The sequence below is a fragment of the Eumetopias jubatus genome, unplaced genomic scaffold, assembly GCF_037043125.1.
Source record: "Eumetopias jubatus isolate StellerSeaLion01/CBP00866 unplaced genomic scaffold, mEumJub1_p1.0 scaffold_4, whole genome shotgun sequence".
Classification (NCBI taxonomy): domain Eukaryota; kingdom Metazoa; phylum Chordata; class Mammalia; order Carnivora; family Otariidae; genus Eumetopias; species Eumetopias jubatus.
The window spans coordinates 62996520-63020766 of record NW_028274810.1 but is presented as its reverse complement, the minus strand read 5'-3'; the positions used below and the strand labels follow the sequence as shown (position 1 = coordinate 63020766).

The window sequence follows — 24247 nt, the reverse complement described above, 5'->3', positions numbered from 1 at the left end:
GGTTCAAAGGAAATTTACCACTCACTTCTAATCTCGTGTAACAATCAGCAATAAATTTCTTATGTAATGATACAGAATCCTACAAGTAAGAGATAAAAGAAATTAAAATTAGTCCGACTTTTAGTTGCAATCATTATTAAGAGCAAAATATCAAAATAAAAAGCCAATTTTCAGGCACACCAAGGGTGAGAACGTATCAATAAAAACATATATATATAAATCTTCTGTTCTGTGCACGAGCACCCACCTTCTTTAATCTAGGATTTAGGTTAATGTAACTATAGTTTATGATTAACTGAATAGCTTCATTAGCAATTTCTTCATCAGGTGATTCCATGGCTATTTTCCAAATGAAATCCATTCCTATCAATTCCAGCTTTTCTACATACTGTTCAAAAGAAAAAAATTTGTAAAGCACACCAAGGTCACAAAATTACAGACAATTATTTTCTATTATATTACTCAAGTCTACACCTTTCAGTTTAATATGAATTAAGGCTGCAAAAACTAAGCTACATGCGAGAGCACCGTTGCACCAATTTGGAACTTTAAAACAAAGAAAAAAAAAACAACTACAGAAACACTGGGCTACGTCCATGGCCACCAGGATATGGAGAGTTTTCTCCAGATATTCCTAAACCTAAGCTGGAAATCTACCCAGACAGGCTACAGAAGCGGAAACACATAGGAGTGAGGTGGGCACCATCTTCTGAGGTGGGCACCATCTTCAAGAGCTTTTCTCTAAAAGGCAAGAGAGCCCAGCTGGAAGTGGTTAATAACTCTTGAGGCTCAATCTGGTCTGCCCAAAGCTCCGTTCAAATGACAGAATCTAGGCTTTAGAGATTTTGTAAAAATTCTTACCATCCAGGAAGCCAGGTCTTAAATCAAGAGAGTTAGGTCTTAGAAAAGAGAGTTATTTTTTGTCTGTCTTTCTTAAGGTGCATATGTAAATATAAACATACGCTATATACATTCTACAGATCATCATTTTCCAGCTTCATTGACTGTTCCTAAAAATTTCTCCCCAAATCCCTGCCACTGCGATGAACTGAAGATTCATCTTCAGAATTAAAGGTGTTGTTACTTTTTAGGAACATGTCCATTACCAGATCTGAGGAGTTGGAAGCTTCAATGAAACGATCCCTACCCTGCATTCACCCAGCCACAGGAGGCTGCTGTGGCTGCCCCAGATCAGCAAGAAGCATGGAGGGACTGGAGAGTCAACTGTGCTCTCGCAGGCAGTTGGCGAGGTGTCACTGTGCTGGGAAGGGGGGCCTCCGTTACGCTCTAAGAGAAGCCCTGTCATCAATGCAGAAGACGGCAGTCGAGGAGATGCCCATTCTTTAACAAAATTACACCTTTTTTTGTCGTGTTTTACTAGATTATCCAAATTACCTAGATTTCAGAATGATGTACTCACCAACTGAGCTCCTTGCCGTTTCAATCGATGATCACAAAGATTCACATTTTCAAAGAAAGTCTTAAATAAGTTAAAACCTGAAATTATAGAAGGTCAGATAAATTCATGCACTCTAAGTACCACAGATAACCGATGAAAAGACTCCAAGTATATCAAGAGCCAAAACTATAAAACTCTTAGGACCAAACAGTCATAAATCTTCAAGACCTCAGATTACACAATGGTTTGTTAGATATGGCACCAAAAGCACAAACACCTCCAGAAAAAAACAGGTAAATTGGACCTCATCAAAATCAAGAACTTTGTGCTTCAAAGGACTACGAGAGTGTGAAACGACTACCCACTGAAGGCGACAAAATATTTGCAAATCGTGCATCCGATGAGGAGCTACTATGCAGAATATACAGCTCAACAATAAAAAGACAACCCAACTCATAATGGGCAAAAGGTGTGAATAGACATTTCTTCAAAGACTATATACATACAGTCAATAAACACATGCACAGATGCTCAATATCATCAGTCATCAGGGAAATGCAGACCGAAACCACAAGATAACACCTGACTCACGCCAGGATGGCAAGAATAAAGATGACAGATAATAACAAGTGTTGGTGAAGATGGGAAGGAACTGAAACTCTCAGATGCTGCTGGGAGGAGCATAAAATAGTACAGCCATTTTGCAAAATATTTTGACAGTTCTTCAAATGTTGGTTCCAGGATACAATTCCACTCCTCAATATACACTGAAGAGAAATGAAAACTAACGTCCACACAAAAACTTGTACATAAATGCTTATAGCAGTGTTACTGATCATAGCCAAAAAGTGGTAACAACTCAATGTCCATCAACTGATGGATGCATAAATAAAATGTGGTATATTCATGCAATGGAGTATTCTTCAGCCATAAAATGGAGTGAAGTACTGATACATGCCACCATTTGACCATTTGAGCTACCGGGCCATATAATTTAAAATTAATCATACAATACCATTCACATGAAAAGGAACTTATCTGTGTATATAAACATACGTTTCTTTACATAAATGTAAAGAAAAGTCCAGAAGGATATTCCAGACTGATTAGTTGCTTCTGAGATGTGGACTCAGAGGGAAAGGAAAGAATAAAATTTCTTAACTAAATGAGAAAAAAAGATTTTAAGTAGTTTTCCTACCATTCATTGTGATTTCATAGGACTCCAATTTAAGAATCTTCTCCTTGAAAAGCTGCTGTTGAACATCACTCTCGAGATCATGTTGCCCTTTTGTAAACCATTCAAAACACATCTGTGGATCAAAACAAATGTTACCCTGTAACTAAAATCCGTTTCAGGCAAATACATATTCCAAAGTGGGAGAGTGAAGATAAGTTATATTTAAATCTTCAAAAATATTTATGGACGAAATACCACTGAAAACTGAAATGCCTGGTGCTCTGCAACTAAATAAAGCAGTTCTAGCAACCTCTCCCCCAGATAATGCAAATATAGACGCACACCGTTCAGTGGAGTTTAAACTTGGGCTTCTCCACGAATGCTTATTAACAAGCCTTGCTATGTGCCAGCCACTGTGCTGTGCAAGGGCACGTATGTGGTCCTTTCAACAGTGCTATGAAGCAGTTCTAGTTCTGTAAAATGAGATGAGCAAACAGCAATTCATTGTTAAAATACGCCAAGTCAGGTGTTCTGCTCCTGGTTTAATCTACTTTCAGCTGCTTAATTATAGTTTAAAAAATCTGTCTAGGCATTTACTCTTCTTTGTGTTTCTGGGGTGCAACATCATCACAGGAATTCACGGTTTCTGGCTGGTAACTTGTGGTCAGCTCCACGGGAGGGAGAAAACCGTAAGACACACAGAGGATTCCGTAGCCGTGCTCACTCTGAACCTGGCTTTATCCAGAATACGGTTAAAGAACTCGTACGTCTAGGTCCTAGATATATATTATCTGAAGTACCTTTTCAGCACTTACGGTTCCTGGCCTGTTAGTACAAATGTACGCTTGGCCAACTGAGAAATGTTTAGAACTAAAGATGTGAGACCCACAAAAAATATGAGACACACAGAAAAGGTAAAATACTGAAGTCCCACTTCTGCCTTATTTTACGCACCCTACCGTCTTCTTACCTCTCTATCTAATTCACACACATCCTGGCCAGTCACGAGACACTCCCAGATTTCCTTGGCACGATTCCAACCCAGATACAGAGTAGCTTCTTGTAAGAAAAATGCTAGAAATTTTAGATGGGCCTCTAAATACTGCAAAAAGAAGCAATGCTAATTAGTTAACTCCAGGCATTCCTACCTAAAAGCAAAATTAAAAACAAATTTTTTTGATTAAAAAAAAAGTTCTACCTAACACTTTCTCATATAATTTGGAGTAAAATAAATGTGAGACATCTGTTTGTAAGCTGACGGCATGATGTTTTGGAAGCTACTTCAAGTCTATTACCAATTTCAGTTGACTTTGGATGTCAGTAAAATATCATTTCAGCAATCTCAAGGTAAAACACCACAAACTCACAAGTGGTGAGTTAAGATTTTTTCCAATTTTTAAAAAGTGTTACTAATCAGTTGATTTAAGGAACAATTCTCCACAGAACTGACAATTATTATTTCCGAAGAAAGACAAGAGAAAGGTGGTTATCTTTATCACTTTATCACAGGGAGTTTTTAGGGGATTTACTGAAAGATTTACCCAGAAATAACAATTTTCTCAACTTTTATTTTAAAATGGTTATAGCGAAAACACAAAACTGTTCCGTCACTACAAAGATACCTCACGCCGCCTCTTTTCGAGTGACACCCAACAAATATTATTTTTATAGTTCAAGTGCAAAAAGCCAGATGAATGCTGTAAATCACGACACAAAAGCGCAATGCCGGATACCTCCCGGTAAGTGTATCGGCCGTCTACCAGTGTTGAACCAGTTAAGCCTCCGGGTCCAGCCACAGCAGCTGCAAGTCGATGACAGGCTATCAAACTTCCCGTTACCAATTTCACAATTTCAAAATTTTTCTTCAAGTCTTGAATAATGCTCTTGGCAAAAACAACAAAAAGAAAAATGGTATGAGAATCTGCAGTGATTGGGTCAGTTTAACACAAGCTTCTGTTTTATCACATGGTCCTAGGTGAGTGAAGGACAGCGAATCTAAGGATTTCTTCAATCCCAACCCTACACAAAAGCAAATAAAATCATCTAGTGTGCACATAACTAGAATTAAGGGAATTAGTAAACTTCTCTGCTAATTTTTTTCTTTTAAAGTTTTTTTTTTTTTTTTTTAAGGCAACTTTCCAAAGAACTATTTCACTGCTTGTGTACTTTTCTGGAGCTTTCTTCCCAAGTCTCTCCCACCAAGGAAGCTCCAGGTCCTTAAACAATCTAATCTTCCTGAGATCAAATGTCTTTACATCTTTCCAAACACATTTCCAAAATACCATCCTAACTTTTAAAAACTGGCGTAATCATTTCAATAAATTAAGGAAATAAAAAGGTCATAAATGAGTTCAGGATAGATCAAAAGAAAAACTCCATCGAAATGAAAGTAGAATGATGTTTAAACTCAAGATTATTAGAGAATATAAATGAATGATATTAATAATCATAAAAATGTAAAATAGTGACTATAAAACTCAGCAAGATCTTTATGTTTTGTTATTCCAACAGTTGTGTATGTAACTGTATAGTCATCGAACAGGGCTCTTCTCTTACCTTGTCTTGCTTTTGATAGGTCTGTTTTATAAACGAGCGCGTGATCTCGTGAAGCTGACGCAAAGCTGGCACCACCCATACAAACTGGGGATTATTGAGCTGAGATGACTAGAGTTAAAAAGAAGTTACATCAGTTAAAGCTAGAAATAAACGGCAGGCTAAATTTATTAGCTATAAAAATTTCCCAAGTCAATTAGGCTTTATGGCTACACATTCTATTATTTTTCTCTTCACACTGGCTCACTTAGAGCTCATCGCCATGCATTCATAATTCAGTCTTCAACTTCTTATTCTGCATGCAATTTCCTAAGGCCAAGAACTGCAAACAGGAGTGGATGTGAAGTGACAGTAAATGTATAGGGGTACATCAGCAAAAAACAGACAAGGAATTAGCAACTTCAGAGGATAGATTAAGTAGCACAGGCTGCTAGGACATGTTGGAATGAAATAAACTGATGGTCAAAATTTACCTTGGATAATACTGAGCTGGCTGATAAGTAAAGTGTTATAAAAATATGATTTTCTATAATTATGTAACTAAGATACCAATGATATGATCAAGATACCAATAGTGGTCTAAATATTAAAGAAAATACTCATGATCTGCTTGTACGTCCTAGTTAAAACAATTTTGCAAGAGAGAATTCTATTTTTATTAATTATTACAGCCACTACACATTTATACCTTATATTTTTCATAACACTTTCAAATGTTATTTCTGAAACTGGTACACGACAATCCAGATCTTTCATAGTACGTATCTGAAAAATCTGATGTTCGTGAAATAATCTTTAAAAGAACTGCTCTTTAATACATAGCATCTTTCCAACTAAGACATTCATAAAATTTGGAAGACTGTCCCATTTAACACTATTAATCAAATTATCGATTAAGTCTCTAAAAAACTGAGTAGAAGTTTTAAGTCCTTAGCCTTTACTTTAAAGGCTGAATTTTGCTTTTGTTTTTAAAGCCCTCTTCCTTCTTCCCAAGTGTTTCTGTAAGATGAAGACCTTTACAAGGTGGAAAATACTTTTGAAAAATATACTTTCTGTCTCTGGCAGGAAAACATCGTACTACTGAATATGTATATTTGGGAGAGCTATTGCCAAAAACAATACTGGTTTTCTTGAGGATTAGCCAATCAATCAGCAAATACCATATTTCCTGGATTCTAAGATACGGGTTTTATAAATTTCAACATTTCTGAAATTGACACTTCTTACAATTGTCAAAAGTGACTTAGCAGCCACTAGGTGCAGGAGTAAGTTTTGACACAGCTGTCCTTACACTGAGTACATGTACCCTTAGCTGTGTACAAAAGGTATTTGTTCATCTACCTGTCGCTTTAGCTGTGACTTCATTTATACAACACCAAACAAGGATGGCTTTTTAACTTAAATTTAGATCATGGATTTGTTACTTAAAACTCTTATCAAAAAGATGGCACTATGATGTAACACTGACTACCCTGTTGTGTCTGTCAACTCAATTAAAAGCAAAGAAAACTGCCAGTGGTCTCAGTCTAAAGCATTTCTCATAGCCGGGAGAATTTGGTGTGACAGACTCAGACGCTGTGAAAGGCTTTGTCACCCAGCACTAAATGTCTCTGTCCAAAGGTGCACCCATAATTCGAGAGAAGCCGTTCATCCTGTAGTATACACAACGCAACTCAATTAAGGAAAAAAAGCAGCCTGAGTTTTACAAAAAAGGACAAGGACACAAAATTCCATATTCTTTCACATGCCTCAAAATTATACAGTCACTCTTACAGATTTCGGCGGTCAAAATCACTACTCTAGATAATGAAAAGCACTGTGCCAGTGAAGCTCTGCATACTGGTCAAAAAGAGGCTTACATTCAGACTCTGAGTGGGAATTTAAACAAATGATAAACTAGAATGTGCAATTTCTTTTTTTCTTCTTTGCAAACTTATTAGGTCTAACTAGACCTAATAAGTAAACTAGAATGTGCAATTTCTTCTTTTCTTCTTTGCAAACTTATTAGGTCTGTGATGCAGGTTGCAATCATGGGCATCTTAGAATCAGAGAAATAAGGTATATATTAAAGGCCAACTATTTGCAAGACTACCTACATATTGCAGCTAAAATATAAAAGTTGCAAAATGACAAAGAATAAAACTCTAAGGGCTTAAGTCCAAACTGATACCTACCAAAAGGATTATAAACATTAGGATATAAATATGAACCCTTCAGCAAATAATCTGATATATTAAAAAAGCATCATTATGACAGACTAAGTCAATTATGGCTAGAATATTTATATTTAACATAGAAAATCATCCTTTGAAAGTCGCTCACTATTCAATAAAATTAAGGAAATCATATAAAATTGGAATTTAAAAAGTATTTCTGATATATCTTCCTAAAGTGTATTAGCGAACAGAAAAGATGTTATTTAATTGTATCTATGACACTACGTTGCTAAGTTACAAGAAAAATTTAAATCATTTTTCTCCAGTTACCAAAGGGGCAAGAGACTATGGCGAACAATTACAATGAGCCTATTTGATAATGCCTGGTAATGGAGCTGAGGTTTCACAAGTAGGAGGTTAACGGTATGTCCAAAGTAGACACTCAATGTTAGATGAAGCCTCAGAGGTCAGTTGGTGCAGCCTGCAAACCTACGCCTAAATCCTCACTCACGTCTGTTAAATGACTGTTCTCCTAGTGTCTCCTGCAATGAGGAACTCGGGAGGCAGTGCATTCGACAGCAGACTGCTCTCACAGAAAGTGCACTGCCCTCTCATACTGAAACAGGCCTCCCATGACCTCTTGAGAGGAATCAAACTTCTCTATAACAATCTAAGTCTTTGAAGAACACGTTCATATGCTTTCTTGAATTATCTTCTCAAAGCTGAACATCCCCATGTTCTCATCTATCTTATTTTTCCAGGCCTAGCCATTTATCTAGATTTGAAGTACCAATTTTTGCACAGGAGGGCATTTTTAAAAAAAGTATTTCCTCCCGTGCTAACCACATCACTGGGAGACTGCACTGAGGACATCTTGCTACTTTTGCTTTCAATTACACGTTTTAGCAAGTAGAGGCCACTGCACTCTGGGTAAGTAATGATTTTAGTGTCCTCAACAGGGTGAAGGGGAGGAATGAGAGGAAGGGATGGGCATCAACGCAGAAGCTGCCAAGCGCTGGGCCAAGGGAAGCCTTGAGAGGATGACTTAGGGAATACACCAATACTGCTACTTGAGTAAAAATGACTTTTTTGGTTTAGTACATTTTTTTTTTTGGATGAGTACATTTAAATTTTTTAATTGAAGGAAAAAAGAAGTGAAATAAGAGGGAGAGGGTTGGGGGTAAACAGTGGAAGGTATAAAGGAAGCAAAGGAAAGAGGACCAAGGGAGCCAAGGGTGTCCTGGCAGAATCTACAGAAATAAAGTTAAGAAATAAAGGGCAGACTTTCTGAACACAACAGTGGAATTCGGGAATTTTCAGAGTGTAAAAAGCAGAGGGAAGGGGAATCAGTTGGGGGGAAGAGAGGCAGCTGAGGGTGGGAGGGAGTAAGAGGTGGGTGGTCTTGTCTTACCCTTTGCTTAGTTTCTGTGTAGCCTGGCAGGGAGACATAATCCCCAGTCAGCCCACCTTGCTGCCTGGCAGGAAAGGGCATAGCATAGAAAAACACCTTTAGTGGCAGTATATAACTCACCCCCCTGCCTGGAGCCATATCCAGGGGGCTCTGATCTTCCCACTGCCCCCCTCAGCCGTGTGTACTTTCAGAGAGTATCTGCGAGAGCACTTAGTTCACTAGGAAGTGCTACGTAAATGCAAGGTATTGTTGTTTGGAACGAAATAATGGTCCAGCAGAATTTCTGTACTGGGAGCAGTGGGAGATTAAAAAAAAAAAAAAAAAGGAAGAGTACTCCTTTCAAGTCTCAAGAAATGACTCCAAAAATTGCCCTGCTGCTCTTTGAGTTCTGTCATAAAACAACAGGCATGAATGAAGTGACTGCAGAGAGGCAGTAAAGATGCAGGGATGCCGCTGACCTGACCAGGAGAGCTAAGTAACGCTGAGCCTGAGCTGCAGCAAGGAAGGAACAGACAGTGGGAAGGGGTTTCTGCTTTCAAAAGCCATTTCCCTGGAGGGAGGGAACAGTCTCTTTGGTGTGGACCCCTCCTATTTATAAAGAAACGTATCTATTACTGAGAAGAAAAGACCATTTTTCTATAGATACCCTTTTCCTCTTGCTATCACTACTGAAGGATCTAAACTCCTTACAAAACTCTGGATGAGGTCCAAGTGAAAGGCAGAGGCTGCAATAAATTATCCAAACTGCTGGACTGAGAAAACTGGAAAAATGCAAACTGGATCTGAGGATGAGAGCAATGCTGCTGAATTAAAGGAAAGATTTCTCATAACCTGAGCATCATCAGCTCCAGTCTGTGACTTTTTAAAAATCTCTAAAGCTAGATTTTATGTAGAAAATTCACCTGACCAAATTTGTGTCAAAAATATAAAACACAAAGTTCTTATGTGTCCCCAACTAAACCTGATGACCACATAGAACTTAATAAAAGCCCACTGAGTCACCACAGTCTCATAACGAGAGCTAAGAGTCCCTGAATACACCAATGAAAATTAGCAGTATTCAAGATCCTTTAAAGAAATACTTCTTAATGAAAGCCAAGAAAAATGTTTAGCCAATGAAATTACTAAGCCCCTGGCTGTTCACCAAAACCTTTTCTTATGTTACAGTAAGATGAGATCCCTCCCGCTACGAGGCTCTCCGTTTGGCCTGGGCCACCTGAGGGCCTCGGCTGGAGGAGCGTAGTGCTCTGGTCAGGGCTGCGGCAACAGGGGATGTGCCTTCGGGGAGTGGCTCTGTGATCAGCCCCCTCGAGCACGGGCTAGATGCTGAAGCACTGGAGCGACAGGAGAGCTACAGTCCTCACTGCTTACTCTGCTAACCACACTTTGAAAGGGTGGCCCCTAAGTCCCCCGCAGCCTAGAGGCCAGAGCCCTGAGCAGGGGAGGGCTCCCATAGCAGTCGCTACCCAAGACCACCTCCTGGCATCAGACCCCAGCAGCAGGACTCACTAAGGAATTTCTTTACGTACACCTGTGAACCAGGCACCTGAAAAACTACTGCATGCCAGCACTGCATGACCCTCTTTCTTCCCTTCTCTCTTTCTTCTTCCTCTATGAGGGTTCCTCCATTTCTCCCTCATGGCAGAGAAACGGGCATGACACTTATGCACAATCCACTGTACTTATTAAAGCTGTACAGACTTTGCATTTATTTTACAAAAGAAAAAACTAAGTTAAAGGTCTTACAATTTTATGGAAACAATATAATGAAACTACTCTGTGAATGTGACCTTGGATTCATGAATATTTAAACAGCGGTTTCTATCTGAACATTACTCAAAGAGACACAAAAAGAGATTATCTTAAAATTATGGTATCACTTATTAAAAGAAATTATTAAATTAGTATACCTTTTAGGCGGTTCCATCTGCAAATTCTTACCTTGAATCCATCCTTCTTGTTTTTTTCCAAACCTGACCATTCTCCAGGCTGAAATTAATTTTAAGAGAAATATAAGTGACTTGGTAAAAGCAGTACCTATAATTTCCCAATCTTGGACTCTAAGACAAGAGTTTCTAGGTAGGACATTTAATTTAATTTACATAATAGGATAAGAAAATTATTAGGCTCTAATTATAATACTATGGCTCTGACAACAAAACTAGACCAAAGATAAAACCGACCCTTTTAATATCTTCGATGCACTTAATGATGTAGCTCCTCTTGATTGCTTCTTTCACAGCATACGCGTCACTAAGGATTGTCAGGTGCTCCTCCAAGGCTTGCTGAATAAGGCTACTGGGCAGCGTTGGAAGATGCGCCAGTTCCCAGAGAACATCTAACACCTGCAATAATGCCACATAAGATGAGCCAGACCATACACCAGTCAGACCACATTAAGTATCTGTAGCTGGAAAGATTAATGTGATTCTCCTGCCTTTCCAGAAGTAGTCTCAAAGCGAGCTTCCCGGCCTATTCGTCCAATCAGACTCAACAGCTTCTGTCTTACCCGATCGCTTTCAGTCTCCCAGCTCTGGGGAACAGAAAAGACACGACAATCCAATATTATCAAATGGGCAAAACAAGCAGAAACTTTACACTTGAACTAAAATGGTTTAACAAAGTAAGAAGAGTTACTTAACTTAAAGGGGGGAGACCTCAAAATGAGCTTTTAGAAAAACCTAAAAGCAACTGCAGTTCTCTGGACACGTACCTTCTGGATGAGAACAAACAGATGATTAAGCTGATCTGAATTAAATTTGACAGCTGCTGCAGCAATAATAGTATGGATGTTCTCGATCACAGTAGATGATTGTCCGGACTGGAAAAGGAGACAGTGGGGGAAGTTACATCCTGCAACTTGGAAAGACCCTCACGCTTCTCCCAGCAACTGACAGAAGCCAAAGTACAACAGCAACAAGATAAACTGATTCTAGCCTGATCAGCATTCACTTGCATGATAACACTGGCGAAACTACAGGAAGCAACCACTGTTAATGGCCATCAGTTGGCCTTGTATAAATTTCTAGCAGCATTAAATCTTTAAAAAGATGAGAGTAAAGTTCTCAATCTGATATATGCATTTCAAGAGGAAAGCGAAATATTTTCAACTGTCTAATAAAGCTTTGAACTAAGTACAGAACAAACATATTCGCTTCCAGCACTTTATAAATGAGCTTGAGGGCCACAGCTGAGAGTACCATCTACTTTATTTTTTATTTCGCTCCTAGATACTTTATAATTTCAATTAATATTAATTTATCCCATGGCCAGTGAATCTCTGTTTCAGTGATGTAGGCCCTGTGGTCGACTTTATGGTCAAAACTCACTCTATAACCTCAAACATGACTCCATTATGCCTCACTGCACACCATGTGAAGGAACTGAAAAGCAGAGATTTCTCTAGATTCAATTCTACAAGAATCTGCTCAGTATCTACTATATACATATATTCACCAAATGTAACAGGGATATACAATATCTATTTCATGGCCTCTGATCTTCAACCTTACGTGGATTTAAAACTCACTCACAAAACAACATTATATGAGAGTATTCAACTACAGTTGACACGGGAAGCAAGATTTATGGGAAGCAAGATTTACAGGCCCCAGGACTGTTTTCTTTCAGTCCTGCACCTAACATTCTATAGTCTGCTTTCTGCTGCTAGTCTGGGAGCCTGAGAATTGCATTTCCTCTCCTAGCTATGCTCCCGTGATCTTTTGCCCATGGGAGGCACTGCTGGGAGATGAGAAGGGAAGAGGAAGAAAGAAGTGTTGGTTCGTGCTCAGGGAGTGGATGCAGGTGTTGGCATCGGTGGCAGCCAGGGAGAAGCCCTGGTGGCCAGGCCACCTCTTTGGCACCCCAGCATGTGCCATGAAAGCACCTCCCAAAGCCGCTCCCTTTCCTTGGACTTCAGATGCCCCTTTCCCCATTCTGTTCCTCCAGAACTTCTCTCTTTTGCTCTTCCAACCCAGCAAGGCCTTTGTAAACAAGCCCCTGTGCACAATTCCCTCTGAAATACCTAGTACAGCCTCTGTTTCCTGACTAGGTTCTGAGTGATACAGTGACTAAGAGGGTAGAGTCAAGGTGAGCTCCAGGCCTCCTTGTGGCTTAGCAGCTAGACGAAGGCTAATACCATTACTGAAATAGCCTGGAAAATGACTAGGTGCTGACACACTGAATTTGAGATGCCTACGAGACGGTGTGCCCGAAGGCGCAATAGTTATGCGTCTAGGTACACGGCACTGGAGTGCCAAGAGGTCTGAATGGGGAACGCAGTTCTGAGTGTCACCGGCATCCAAACGCACTCCAAGCCCCAGGAGGGGAGGCAACTGCCCCCCGGGAGGTTACAGACTGCGGAAAGGGCTAAGGCGTGAAAGAAACTAGTATCTACAAAGAAGAAGAGAATAAACAAGTTAGTAAAGGAGACTTACAGAGGGTGCCAGGAAAGTGGGGGGAAAATGAGTCCAACGGCCTAGTAACAAAGTGAAGGAAAAGAAAAGGCAGGGGTGCAGCCGATTCTGTGGCGGCTGCGGGGAGTCCTGGTGAGATGCGGTCTGGGAACTCAGTAAGTAGGACTCTCATCCTCACGTAACAACCCAACAGGAAAAACTCATCCATGAAAACTGATAAGCAAACGGTGAAAAGAACATGAGACTGGCAAACAAGAGACACACTGTCCTAGCGCTGCTGGGGAGCCTGCAGGATGGCTTTTCATCATGTTAACCTGGAAACGAGAAGACTAGATGCGCTCAGTCATTTCACATCTTCTGAGCAGCGCAAGCCTTTCTCACATACACAATCCTGACAGAAGCCCCAAGAGGGAAAGCAGATCTGAGTAGAGCTGCTGTGGCTAAAGCAAGATAGAAGCTCCATCTCCCTGCTCGTTCACCACCCTTCTCCCTCTCCTTCCGCCAGAAATACCGGAAAAAGGCAAAATTAATTCTGATCAACTTACCTGTATCTTCCAAATTTTAGTGAGCTCATCTAAAGACAATTTACTGCCCAAGAGTTCAATAATCCCCTTTATACGATCACAGTATTGGGCTTGGTCTATGTTGCCTAAGAGAAAAGACACCCAAGAGGTAGACAGATACAGTGAACGCTGACTTTCTAAATACGATTCTATTAATTCAAACCAACAGGAACTTGCTACAACATTTAAAGGCTAATACAGTCAAAGCAACGTTTTCTTACCTTTAGTACAAAAATACATTATTTATAATTATGTTAGGAAATATTTTTTTTAAAGCAACTTACCTTCCAATGCAATTGACAGAACTGAGTTTTCAACCAGCCAATCTAACAATCTGTCTGTATCTATAGCATTCTTCACTGATTTGGATAAAGTGCTATCTTCTATTAGTTTGGTTACCTAAAAAGACAGGATTATTGTGAATGACTCTAGCACAACTCTGCATAATCAAAACCTACATATATATGTATACATATCCTGTGACTTACACAGTGTTCTAATGTGGTCTGATAATTAGCCAAAATGTACTGAAGGCCAGTTACTGTAGTAAGTTAACAGACTACTTATTCTTGATGTCTCTTTAAAAAGAACATGGAGCCAAGAATGGCACTCCCCAGATGGCTCGGGAAAGAGCATCTGACCAAACTTCTACCAGTGCACATCCTTCAAATTCTATACTTGGGACCAGAGAGAAAGTGTCAGTCCCTCCCTGGTAATGGGACCCTCTACGGCCATGATGTCTACCCCACAAAAAAATGTCACTCTGTAGGAAGAGAGAAAGCAAAGCCAACACGTTCAGAAAAGCAGGGACAAGACTTGGGACAGAGTCCTGGCAGTGGTCAGGTCTCAAATTCTCATTGTTCATGCTGCCCACACGTGTACCTGCCCTTACATGGTCTGGCTAGTCAATCCTTCATTCATGTCAAACAGCCCAGCCTTCCTCCATTTAATTCCTTTTTTGGCCCCAGATGGGTTCACAACAAGTGTATTCCACTTGCAGTAAAGAATCCTAATTATAACAGAGCTTCAGGAAAAATGACTAAGTTCTGGAGTTATGCCTGAACTATACCGGCCCCATCTATACTCACCAAAACCAACTACGTTTGGAAGAAGTTTAGGAAGCTACAGGAAAATATTTCTAGCATTTTGCTTAGGTCGTCATAGTTGTCATCTTTTTGTTTTTGTCCCAACCCCAGTTAGAACATTTGGTTTAAGAAAACACCTATCTGAAATGTAACAAAAGGAAGTATTCCCCTAGAGTAAAAAGTAAATCTCAAACGGTCTATTCCAAGGAATTATCTTCTAGAAAATTTCACAAAAACACAAACTATTTCAAATATTTCAGAGAATGAATTTTGAATGGAACACATATAAAAAGATCACATTAACAACTATATAACCCTATATACGATTTTACATATAATCATTGTTCTCTTTTTTGTATGATTACAAGAAACCATTCTTCTTCACTTCCCAACATTTTTATATTAATGACCGTAAGTTTTGGCAGAGCTTGAAGAGTCTGCGCTTTAAGTCTTCTAGAAGCAAATATAAAACTTACTTCTTTGAGGGAATTCATTTTAGCGCTAAAATGTGGTGATTTCAGCATGCGCAGTAGGATGTCTAATCGAAGGTCGTCCACCACGGTCACCAGATCCGGTTGGAAACGCATGCAGAGTAACTTGATGGCAGACAAGAGCTCAGGGATGCTAACCAATCTCTTTTATTAAAAGCACACACAAACAAAAAAGGACCCATGAAAACATTTTGATCGTAATTCTTATAACACACACAGGAATATAGGACATTTTCAACAGCAATGGTTTGGTGATATCTGATACTCCATATGGGCAATCAACTAGTTTGCTTTTAAACAAAAGTTAGCACACAGGTGAGCAAAAGAAAGGGTCCTGTGAGAATTTCAAGGTCAACAAAATAAATCATGTTAAATGTTAAAACTGCTTTAAACAACTTTGGATAAGCTTGTAGTATCAAATTGTTTTAAAGCTTCTTCAATGCTATACCAATTATAATACTATCTACATCAACATGTTAGTAAAATTCTGAACAGTATCACTTACTGAGAACCCTAAATTCACTCTATTGGTAAGATTTAATGCCAACCTGGTGCTTCAGAAAAAGCACCTGTTGGTTAGAAAATGTATAATTAATTTGATGTGAGTAGTGTGTGGCCAGAATCCAAAGAACAATGGTGTGTGAACCTTGCTCCAGGTCCTGGCTGTGCTTCCATGGACGAACAGGCACTGGGGCCTACCTGGCTGGAGACAGGATTTACCTTGTCTTTGAGGTCCTTCTCCTCCACACTCCGCACATCCTGGATTGTATTAAGGATGACCGGGTCTAGCATTGGCTGCAGAACAAAAGTGCTACACTTTAATAAAGACTCCTGATGCTGCTTCAGAACTAGAGAGGCGATACTTCTTCATTCACATTTCACAAAGGAGAAAGTGCAATGCAAAGATCTCAATTCCAGTATCAGCTGCCATAGCTAGCTACTACCATCCTAAGTAGGCGCTCAAGGGACTCCATGCCCCAGCTCCTTCAATACCACGTGGGTGCAGTCCCTGTCACTGCTATGTTAGAAGGGTCCTTTTATTTTTTAAAATGTTTTATTCATTTTTTTTTTTTGTTTTTGCCAATACAAGTTTGATGTTTCCTTTTTTTCCTTCAAATTTTTATTTAAATTCTAGTTAGTTAACATACAGTGCAATATTGGTTTCAGGAGTAGAATTCAGGGATTCTTTTTTTTTTAGATTTTATTTATTTATATACTTGAGGGAGAGAGAGAAAGCGAGCGCAAGCAGGGGAGTGGCAGAGCGAGCAGGAAATGCAGGCTCCCCACTGAGCAGGGAGCCTGACACAGGGCTCAATCCCAGGACCCCAGGATCATGACCTGAGCCAAAGGCAGACTCTTAACCCACTGAGCCACCCAGGCACCCCAGAATTCAGTGATTCTTATAAGGGTCTTTTTTTTTTTTTTTTTAAGGATTTTATTTATTTGTCAGAGAGAGAGAGAGCACAAGCAGGGGGAGTGGCAGGCAGAGGGAGAAGCAGGCTTCCCGCTGAGCAAGGAGCCTGATGTGGGACTTGATCCCAGGACCCTGGGATCATGACCTGAGCCGAAGGCGACACTTAACCGACTGAGCCACCCAGGCATCCCTCATAAGGGTCTTTTTAAAGAGCAACCAAAGACAAATAAACTAAAACATGAAGCATGAGTAGGTTTATTTTTGTAATAAAGTAAGTATTTTGCATTTGATTTTAACGAATTAATATAAGCATGGAGCACAAAAAAATGTGCTGCAATATGCACTATTTTTGTGTGCTGATCTCTAGAGGAGACTCATATAACACAATGCTCCAGAATTGTAGCAGTATCAAATAACTGCCTCTAAATACTACGTGAGAAGTAGGAAAATATTAGCTAGGTCTAAATGCTCACTTCCATCTAAGTAAAATAATTTTTAAAACTTATCTGGTGACAAGAGAAGATAGACAATATTTGGCTGTCAAGGCCAACAAGACATTAGCAATGAATTAAAATGACATCAGACAATTATCCAAATAGAATCTCTTCCTTTCTACTCATGCCCATTGTACAGTGAGGACTGGGGGCTGTTAGGGTTAAGAGGCAAGCACACTGTTCTCATCAGCAGCACCAGCCCTGCTTACTTCCCACTGTGGCTGAGACAGCATGATCAGCATTTTACAGACAAGGAAGCCAAGGCACAGACGTTACATATGTCTTCCAAAGTCACAGAAGTAGCAAGTAGTAGAGACAATTGTTAGTTTATGTCAAGTAATAGGATGTGAATATGGTATGAGAATAAATTCATGGCATGAATATATTCTTGAATAAATGTAAGAAGTTTGGATAGATTGAAATAATTAAAGCTAAATATGCTATGGTTGGAAATTCAATACTTTATTCTTTTTATAAAACTCTATAAAATTCTAAAAATTCTATCAAACCTAGAATTTCTAAAGAATTTAATATTAATTAGTAGCTGGGATATTTATGCTAAATCTCTTTCCAACAGAGCATTGCATGGGTAAAGAGTGTTTAAAAATCCAATCCTGGCTCTGATTATTAAAAAGCCAAGTATTAAATTGTTAATAATTATTAAAAAGTCAAATGATTTTGCCTCTTATATCTTAGTGTCTTAGTGTTTCAACTACAAAACTAATGATATGTTTAATAAGCTGAAAGAACACTAAATGTTTCTAAAGAACTTAATATCCAGAATGAAGAAATACATAAATAGCCATCTGATTTCATTTAAAAATCTTGCAGGATTTCTTTGACATTTAAAGAAAGCATGTAATGCTTAAAAATGGTGGAAATTTCCAGAACGTACTAAAACAAATCCTATCTCCCTTGTTAAAATGGCCCTAAGTAAATGAGATATTAACAAGAAGGAACAGTGCATACAAACACTTTGCTCCCAAAGGACACGATGCTTTCAAAGCCATTTATAGTAACTTAAAAAAAATCTCTGTGAAAGTTACAGGTTTCACAGACCTATTCACAAAGAAAATAAAAAAATGAAGGTATTTCAAAGTGACACTTCATTCAGTAAAACTTGTTAACTGAAATGGAAAGGAAATAAGAAAGTACAACAGGTCTTAAGCATTAGAAAATGGATACACCCAGCTTCGACTATGTGATGACCTGTTGACTTATGATCTGCAGTGGCAGGAAATTAGACAAGATGTGCCGTTAGGCCGCTATTCAGTAGTCACTTGGCTAGTAAGTAAGCCAAGTGGGTTGCTCAACATGCTCTAATCTAATACATAATGGTACCGAATCCTTAAACAATCCTGTGAAGGGGGCTGGGATATATGCTGCCTATTTTACAAGTAAGGAAATAAAAATACATGTAATCGTATATAAATTATATTTGATAAAATAAATTGAAAAGGCAAAGAATCTTCTTAAATATTAGAATACCTTAAATTATTAATCATTTTTTAGTTAGCTTCTGATAATATTTTTACTAGAAAAATAGCTAATCTGAAAAAAAGAAGTTACTCTGGATAAGGCACAATTCTGAACAACCTGATAAAAAGATAATGATGACTGTTGGTGTGTCTTAGGTCACCTTCTGAGTAAGTGTCAAGTGGCCTCACCTTACCTGAACCACCGAGGAATTGAGGTACTCTGCACACACCCCTAAGGGCTGCACCAATGCTGAGACTGCCTGAAAACAAGGACAGTGCAGGTTAGACATCAGTGCGAGAGGGTTTTTTCCTTTTGGCATAACAAATCGCTTTTAATATATCAGAGACAATCTGAAATGTCTTGATCATAGACAAACCATTCTCCTGGATAGGAAGAACTGATATGAAGATGTCAATCCATTTAAACTGTTATAGAAATTTAATGTAATTTAAATCATAATATGCCAATAAAACTTTGGAGGACTGGATGAAAGATTTTTAAAGTTCATATCACAGAATACTAAATTTTTATTTGAAAAAGGAGAGAACAGTTGGTGAAGAAATGTACCTTCAACAAAAAACATCAAAAACTTCCATGAGGAAAATTATAAACCTTTACCAAAATACATAAAAGAAGGCCCAAATAAACAGGGAGATACCATGTTCTCGGATGGAAAGGACCAGTACTGCAATTTTCCACACACTGACTTATAAATTTAACACAATTCCAAACATGATCTCAGTGGGATTTTCTGCAGGACAACCTGACATGTTGACTATATTCAAAGAGTCAAACTATGAGAATGATCAAGAGAATCTGAGAGAAGAATGATGTTGGGCAGATTGGAGCTACCAGTGGTGAAAACAGGGGAGCAATAGTGAACAAATGGGCAAAGAATGAACAGACGAATGAATGACTCAAACAGAAGTCCAGGAACACACCCATGGACATGTGGGGCTTTGACATGTGATAGAGACAACACATCAAAATAGTAGAGAAGACAGGGACTAGTCATTAGAGGATCTTACAACAATTAGTTATCCATTTGGAAGAAAATGAAATTGGATCTCTATCTTACATAATATATAAAAAGAAATTCTAAATGAATTCAAGAACTAGGTATAAAAAATAAAACTGTAAAAGTATAAAATGAAAGGAGTATTTTTATAACTTTGAGATGGGAGAACGTTCCCTAAGCAAGTTAGGAAACTCTTAAGCCATTAAGGAAAAAAATCTACATAAAATGTGGAAACTTGTGTATAGCAAGACACCATCAACAAAAATAAAAAGAGAAGCAAAGACTGGAAGAAAAAATTTACAAATACATAAAGTAGACATGGCACTGATATGCTGAACATAAAAAGAATTCCTGAAAGTTAGCAAGAGAACCCCAAAGTAACCTAAATAACTAGATCAATTTACAGAAGAAATGCAAATAGCCAATAATCACATGATGAAATGCTCAAATTCCCAGGAAATCAGTCTTACAAATTAAATAATAAAATGCTATTTTTGTCCATTATAATGAAAAATTAAAGATGGAAAATATTCAGTACTAACAAGAGAAATAGGAAAGGAGTTTATGGGAGTACAGACTGGTATAAGCTTTTTGGAAAGAGATTTAATACTACTGATTATAATTTAAGAATCTATACAGTCTTTAACCCAGAAATCCCGTTTTTTGGAATCTGTCCTTCAGAAATGATAGCATATGCACAACGACAAATTTATATGAAACTCTCTGAAGAGCAAAAACTTAAATAATCCAACGCCCATTAAAAAATGACAGCATCAGGGTACAACAGGTGCAGGAACAGGTGAGAGCCATTAAAAACAGTGATAGTGCTGACCTGGAAAGATGTCCATGACAGACTGTTAGATGAAAATACGCTACTAGGTATAGCTTGATTACAATTCAGTTTTAAAGAGAGAACGAGAAAGAGGGAAAGATCATGCACAGGTATGTTTTACATAAATTTAGGAAAAAGTCAGAAAGGCACTGCATTAAATGGGTACCTAGGAGGTAGGTATACGTGTGTGGGGGTGGGGGACAGGCAACTTTCATTCCATACTTTGTACAGGTATTTTTCACTGATGAATTGTGAATGACGTTTTTTCCCGGTATTTTTCAAATTCAAAACCATGTAGATACAAATGTAAATGTAAAATGAATGCATTTACTTGTACGCAGTGGCCTGAATTTATTCTAGGACATAATCACCTCCTTAACTGGTCAGAAAGCAGGCATTTATTTTGAAATTTTAATCATGCTTGTTTGCTATAATTAGAGTCTCAATCTTTGGGAATCTTTCTCCTATGCCTGAATTTTATCATCTCCTCAAATACAACCTAAACAACATAATTCTGTATCAACTGCAGCAACAACATGGTTGCTCTGAAAAATGGGGAAAATCCTGGAGGAATCTTTAACCTCAAGATATCTGATAATAACGAGGGTAAGCCCAGATTCCTATATATCCACCCTTAGCCAATTTTCTTCCAGGTAGGCTAGAAACTTGGGATGCTCTGTATTTTTTTTTTAAATAAATTAACTGCCAGAATTAGTGAGTGTTTTAACATTTAAAAAAAAAGTGAAGCTAATTTTTGACATGGCCAATGACCTATATAGCCAGTTCTTGAGAAACAAGTAAACTGGATAAAACCCTATACCCGAATAAATTTTTTGTTTTAAAAGCTTTGTTTCTTAAATCACTACTCATTATTTTTCCAGTCAGGTCACTTCTAACATGCTCGATCCATTCAATGGGGATCCAAATGACAGCCTAACAACCTAGTTCACGTCAGGGAAGGTAGAAGACACTCCCTGGTCAGTGTCAGCAGAAGTATTTATGAACTGGCAGACACCTGATCTTTCAGGATGAACAGTGGCAAGAAAGGGTCAGTCTCTCTCCTCGGTGTTATTCCTGTCCTCACCCAAAGGTGGACCAAGGGGGTCAGCTGATTAGCCACGGTTCCTCAGGGATAACTGCTGTTCATGCACAACACTGCATCACTCGGGCAATGGATTACCTTCTGTTCTGATCACATAACAGTAGCTAGCACTGGGCCTTATACATGGCAAGTACATACGAGTAGTTGACTGAATAATTAACTAGAAAACAGAACAGTGCTCTGAGCTACAAACAGGTCAGCACTCTGTGAAAAATTAAAGACTGAGTTATTCCCCCTTACCACCAGGTTAAACTTTTTTTGAGAAAAATGAAGTCACATAAAAAGAGAACGGTATTGCACCTGAGGGAAGAGTCTAAGCTCCTGTTATAGCTCTTTGTTATCTTTGCATCACTGTAACACCAAAAAGCTTACTAACAACCTTAAAATGAAATATTTTATTTGTGCCTGGCACTAGGAACTACACTGTGGTGTGAATCATGACACTGTTAGGTACACATGCACTTGCCACAGACAGCACCTATCCTTAAAAAGCAAGATAATTTCACATAACCCTCCCAAATGAAGAGACTAATACCAGAGGCAAAGGGAAATGAAGTAAAAAGGAACAAACACCCTCCACTGAAAATGGGTTACAATTAGAGGCGAATATTTCTTTGGTTATAAGAACCACTGAAGCTGCTCCCGCAGAGATATCTCACACAGTAACGTTTCCCTCACTGTGTCCAGACTACGTCCCTTCGGTTACATACCAGCCCGAATAAAGTGAACTCCCACTTTGGGCACATTTAGTGGTTTAACTTACCCCAAGTTCTATATCTTCCGAATGAAGCTTGGCTTGGATTGCTGCAAATCCACCTAATTCTCCAAACTGAGGGGAAAAAAAGGCACAAATTAGTTTTAAAGTGCTGTACATCAATAGTTTAAGCAAAAAACGAAGACCACCATTCTACCCTAACAACATGCTCTAGATAATACTGATCTTGAGAGAGTCATCCCCAAAGATCACTCTACTGTTCTGTGATACACTGCAGGAGATGTGCTGAGTCCTAAAGGTGACATTCATCTGTATAAACAGCATGTATGAAAAAGAGGAAGAACTACAGAATCTACCTCCTTAGGAAAAAAATTCTTATTACTCTCTCTAGCTGTCATTTACTTAAAATACCAAACTCTAGGCAAGCTCATTAGAAGAAGGAAAATAGGACCATATTAATGAAAGTTGTATACCTTATTTACCAAATCCACAACCCATCCATGAGGCTCCTGTGAGAAAAGAAAACAGAAACTTGAGATGGCAAGATGAGAACTTCCCCATTAACCTTTGTATTTCTTTTAACCTCAGTCAAAAGTTAGATAAAAAAAAAATATGAAGATTTGAAAAATACCCCAAAGGGCTTTTCTACATGTTTCTCAACGGGAGTCTGGGCCATTACTGTATACAACTGGAGTTTGCGTGTCTGTGCTTGGATGGCACTGCTCCAGCATGGCGCATTTGTGCACTTCTCCGTCACTGAGAGCAGGTGTTCAAGCTCTCCAAGGTGCAGGATAACTTGAGTTAAATTCTCTAAGAAAATTACATTTTAGAAATTAAGAATTCCTAACCCAAGGAGTAGCAGATCCCGAATAAAGAGGTAAGTTTCAGTCCCAGCCGTCCCACTAACCGGTGCCCTGGAGCACACACTTTCTTTTCCCTGCTTTCCCTCCTTGCTTTCCTTTTCAAAACCTTCACCGCTGCGAGGGCTGGATACCATTGTGGGGGAGCAGTGACTGTCAAGAGATGTAGTCCCTGCTTTCATGGAGCTCATCCTGTAGCAGTGCCCACAAAAACAAGTAAACTAACACATACCTAACAACTCAGTCTGGGCTCGATCCCACAGAAGGAAAAACCAAATGAGAAATGGAAGGAGCCTACTCTGCTCAGAGTTGTGGTCACGGAAACCCTCTCTAGAGAAGTGGTCTTCGAGCTGGATCCTACAGGATGAGAGCGATTTAGCCATTCAAGGAGTCCAGGCAGAGAGGCCGCAATGGCAAAGGTCCCGTTTGGGCAAGGCCGTGAAGAAGAACTGGGAGGGACTCTCCCAGCTGGGACACAGTGAGCCAGGGAAAGCGGCACGGGTGAAGCTGTCGAGAGAGGCAAACCCGGATCACGCGGAAACATGGAGACTGGGATTGGAAGGAAAGCAAAAGTGTTTAAACCAGAAAGTGACACCTTTTATGTTGTAAGCTGACCAGTCTCACAGTTGTGTGGTGGATGGAATGGAATGGATGAAGGTGCATGGAAGGGAGAGACTGCACGCAGCTGGAAGCCAAGTGCAGTAACCAGGCAAGACGTGATGATGTTGCGGGCAGGATGGCAGCAGCAGAGACAGAGAGAACTGAACAACCTCTGAGATGAACTCCAAGGACATGTTTATGGCTGGAGGTAGGTCAGAAGGGATGAATCGTGGCGGACTCCTGTGCGTCTGGCTTGAGCACCTAGGTAGAAGGGGAGGCTGTTTACTGACAGGAAGAAGAAGGAAGGCTGGGGAGACGGAAGAAAGCTCCATTTCAGGCACCCTACGTTTGAGACGTCTGTGTAGCAACCAAAAGAAAAACAGTTGGCTCTTCAAGTCCGGTGTGCTCAGAGAAGATGCTTGGGCCACAGAGATACACACTGAAGGGCCATGAGCACAAAGATGGTATTTACATCCATGAGAA

The 24247-nt window shown here is 39.2% G+C and overlaps 1 protein-coding gene across 3 annotated transcripts in view; it reads right to left on the bottom strand.

The window, feature by feature from the left end:
- USP24 (ubiquitin specific peptidase 24) overlaps positions 1 to 24247 on the bottom strand; it is a 137030-nt gene that overhangs the window by 74422 nt on the left and 38361 nt on the right. For 2 of the 3 annotated variants that reach the window (XM_028106893.2, XM_028106894.2), the window contains exons 6-23: positions 22778 to 22813; positions 22353 to 22418; positions 18831 to 18896; positions 15971 to 16045; positions 15236 to 15394; positions 13959 to 14073; positions 13657 to 13760; positions 11410 to 11517; positions 11134 to 11229; positions 10880 to 11041; positions 10638 to 10685; positions 5133 to 5240; positions 4310 to 4459; positions 3547 to 3678; positions 2598 to 2709; positions 1421 to 1497; positions 248 to 388; positions 26 to 79 (exon numbers count right to left, since the gene is read on the bottom strand). In XM_028106893.2, the coding sequence (XP_027962694.1) occupies positions 26 to 79; positions 248 to 388; positions 1421 to 1497; positions 2598 to 2709; positions 3547 to 3678; positions 4310 to 4459; positions 5133 to 5240; positions 10638 to 10685; positions 10880 to 11041; positions 11134 to 11229; positions 11410 to 11517; positions 13657 to 13760; positions 13959 to 14073; positions 15236 to 15394; positions 15971 to 16045; positions 18831 to 18896; positions 22353 to 22418; positions 22778 to 22813 (1809 nt within the window). Of the gene's footprint in view, positions 1 to 25; positions 80 to 247; positions 389 to 1420; positions 1498 to 2597; positions 2710 to 3546; positions 3679 to 4309; positions 4460 to 5132; positions 5241 to 8696; positions 8757 to 10637; positions 10686 to 10879; positions 11042 to 11133; positions 11230 to 11409; positions 11518 to 13656; positions 13761 to 13958; positions 14074 to 15235; positions 15395 to 15970; positions 16046 to 18830; positions 18897 to 22352; positions 22419 to 22777; positions 22814 to 24247 lie in introns of all 3 variants that reach the window. The other variant, XM_088022401.1, reaches the window with a different exon arrangement.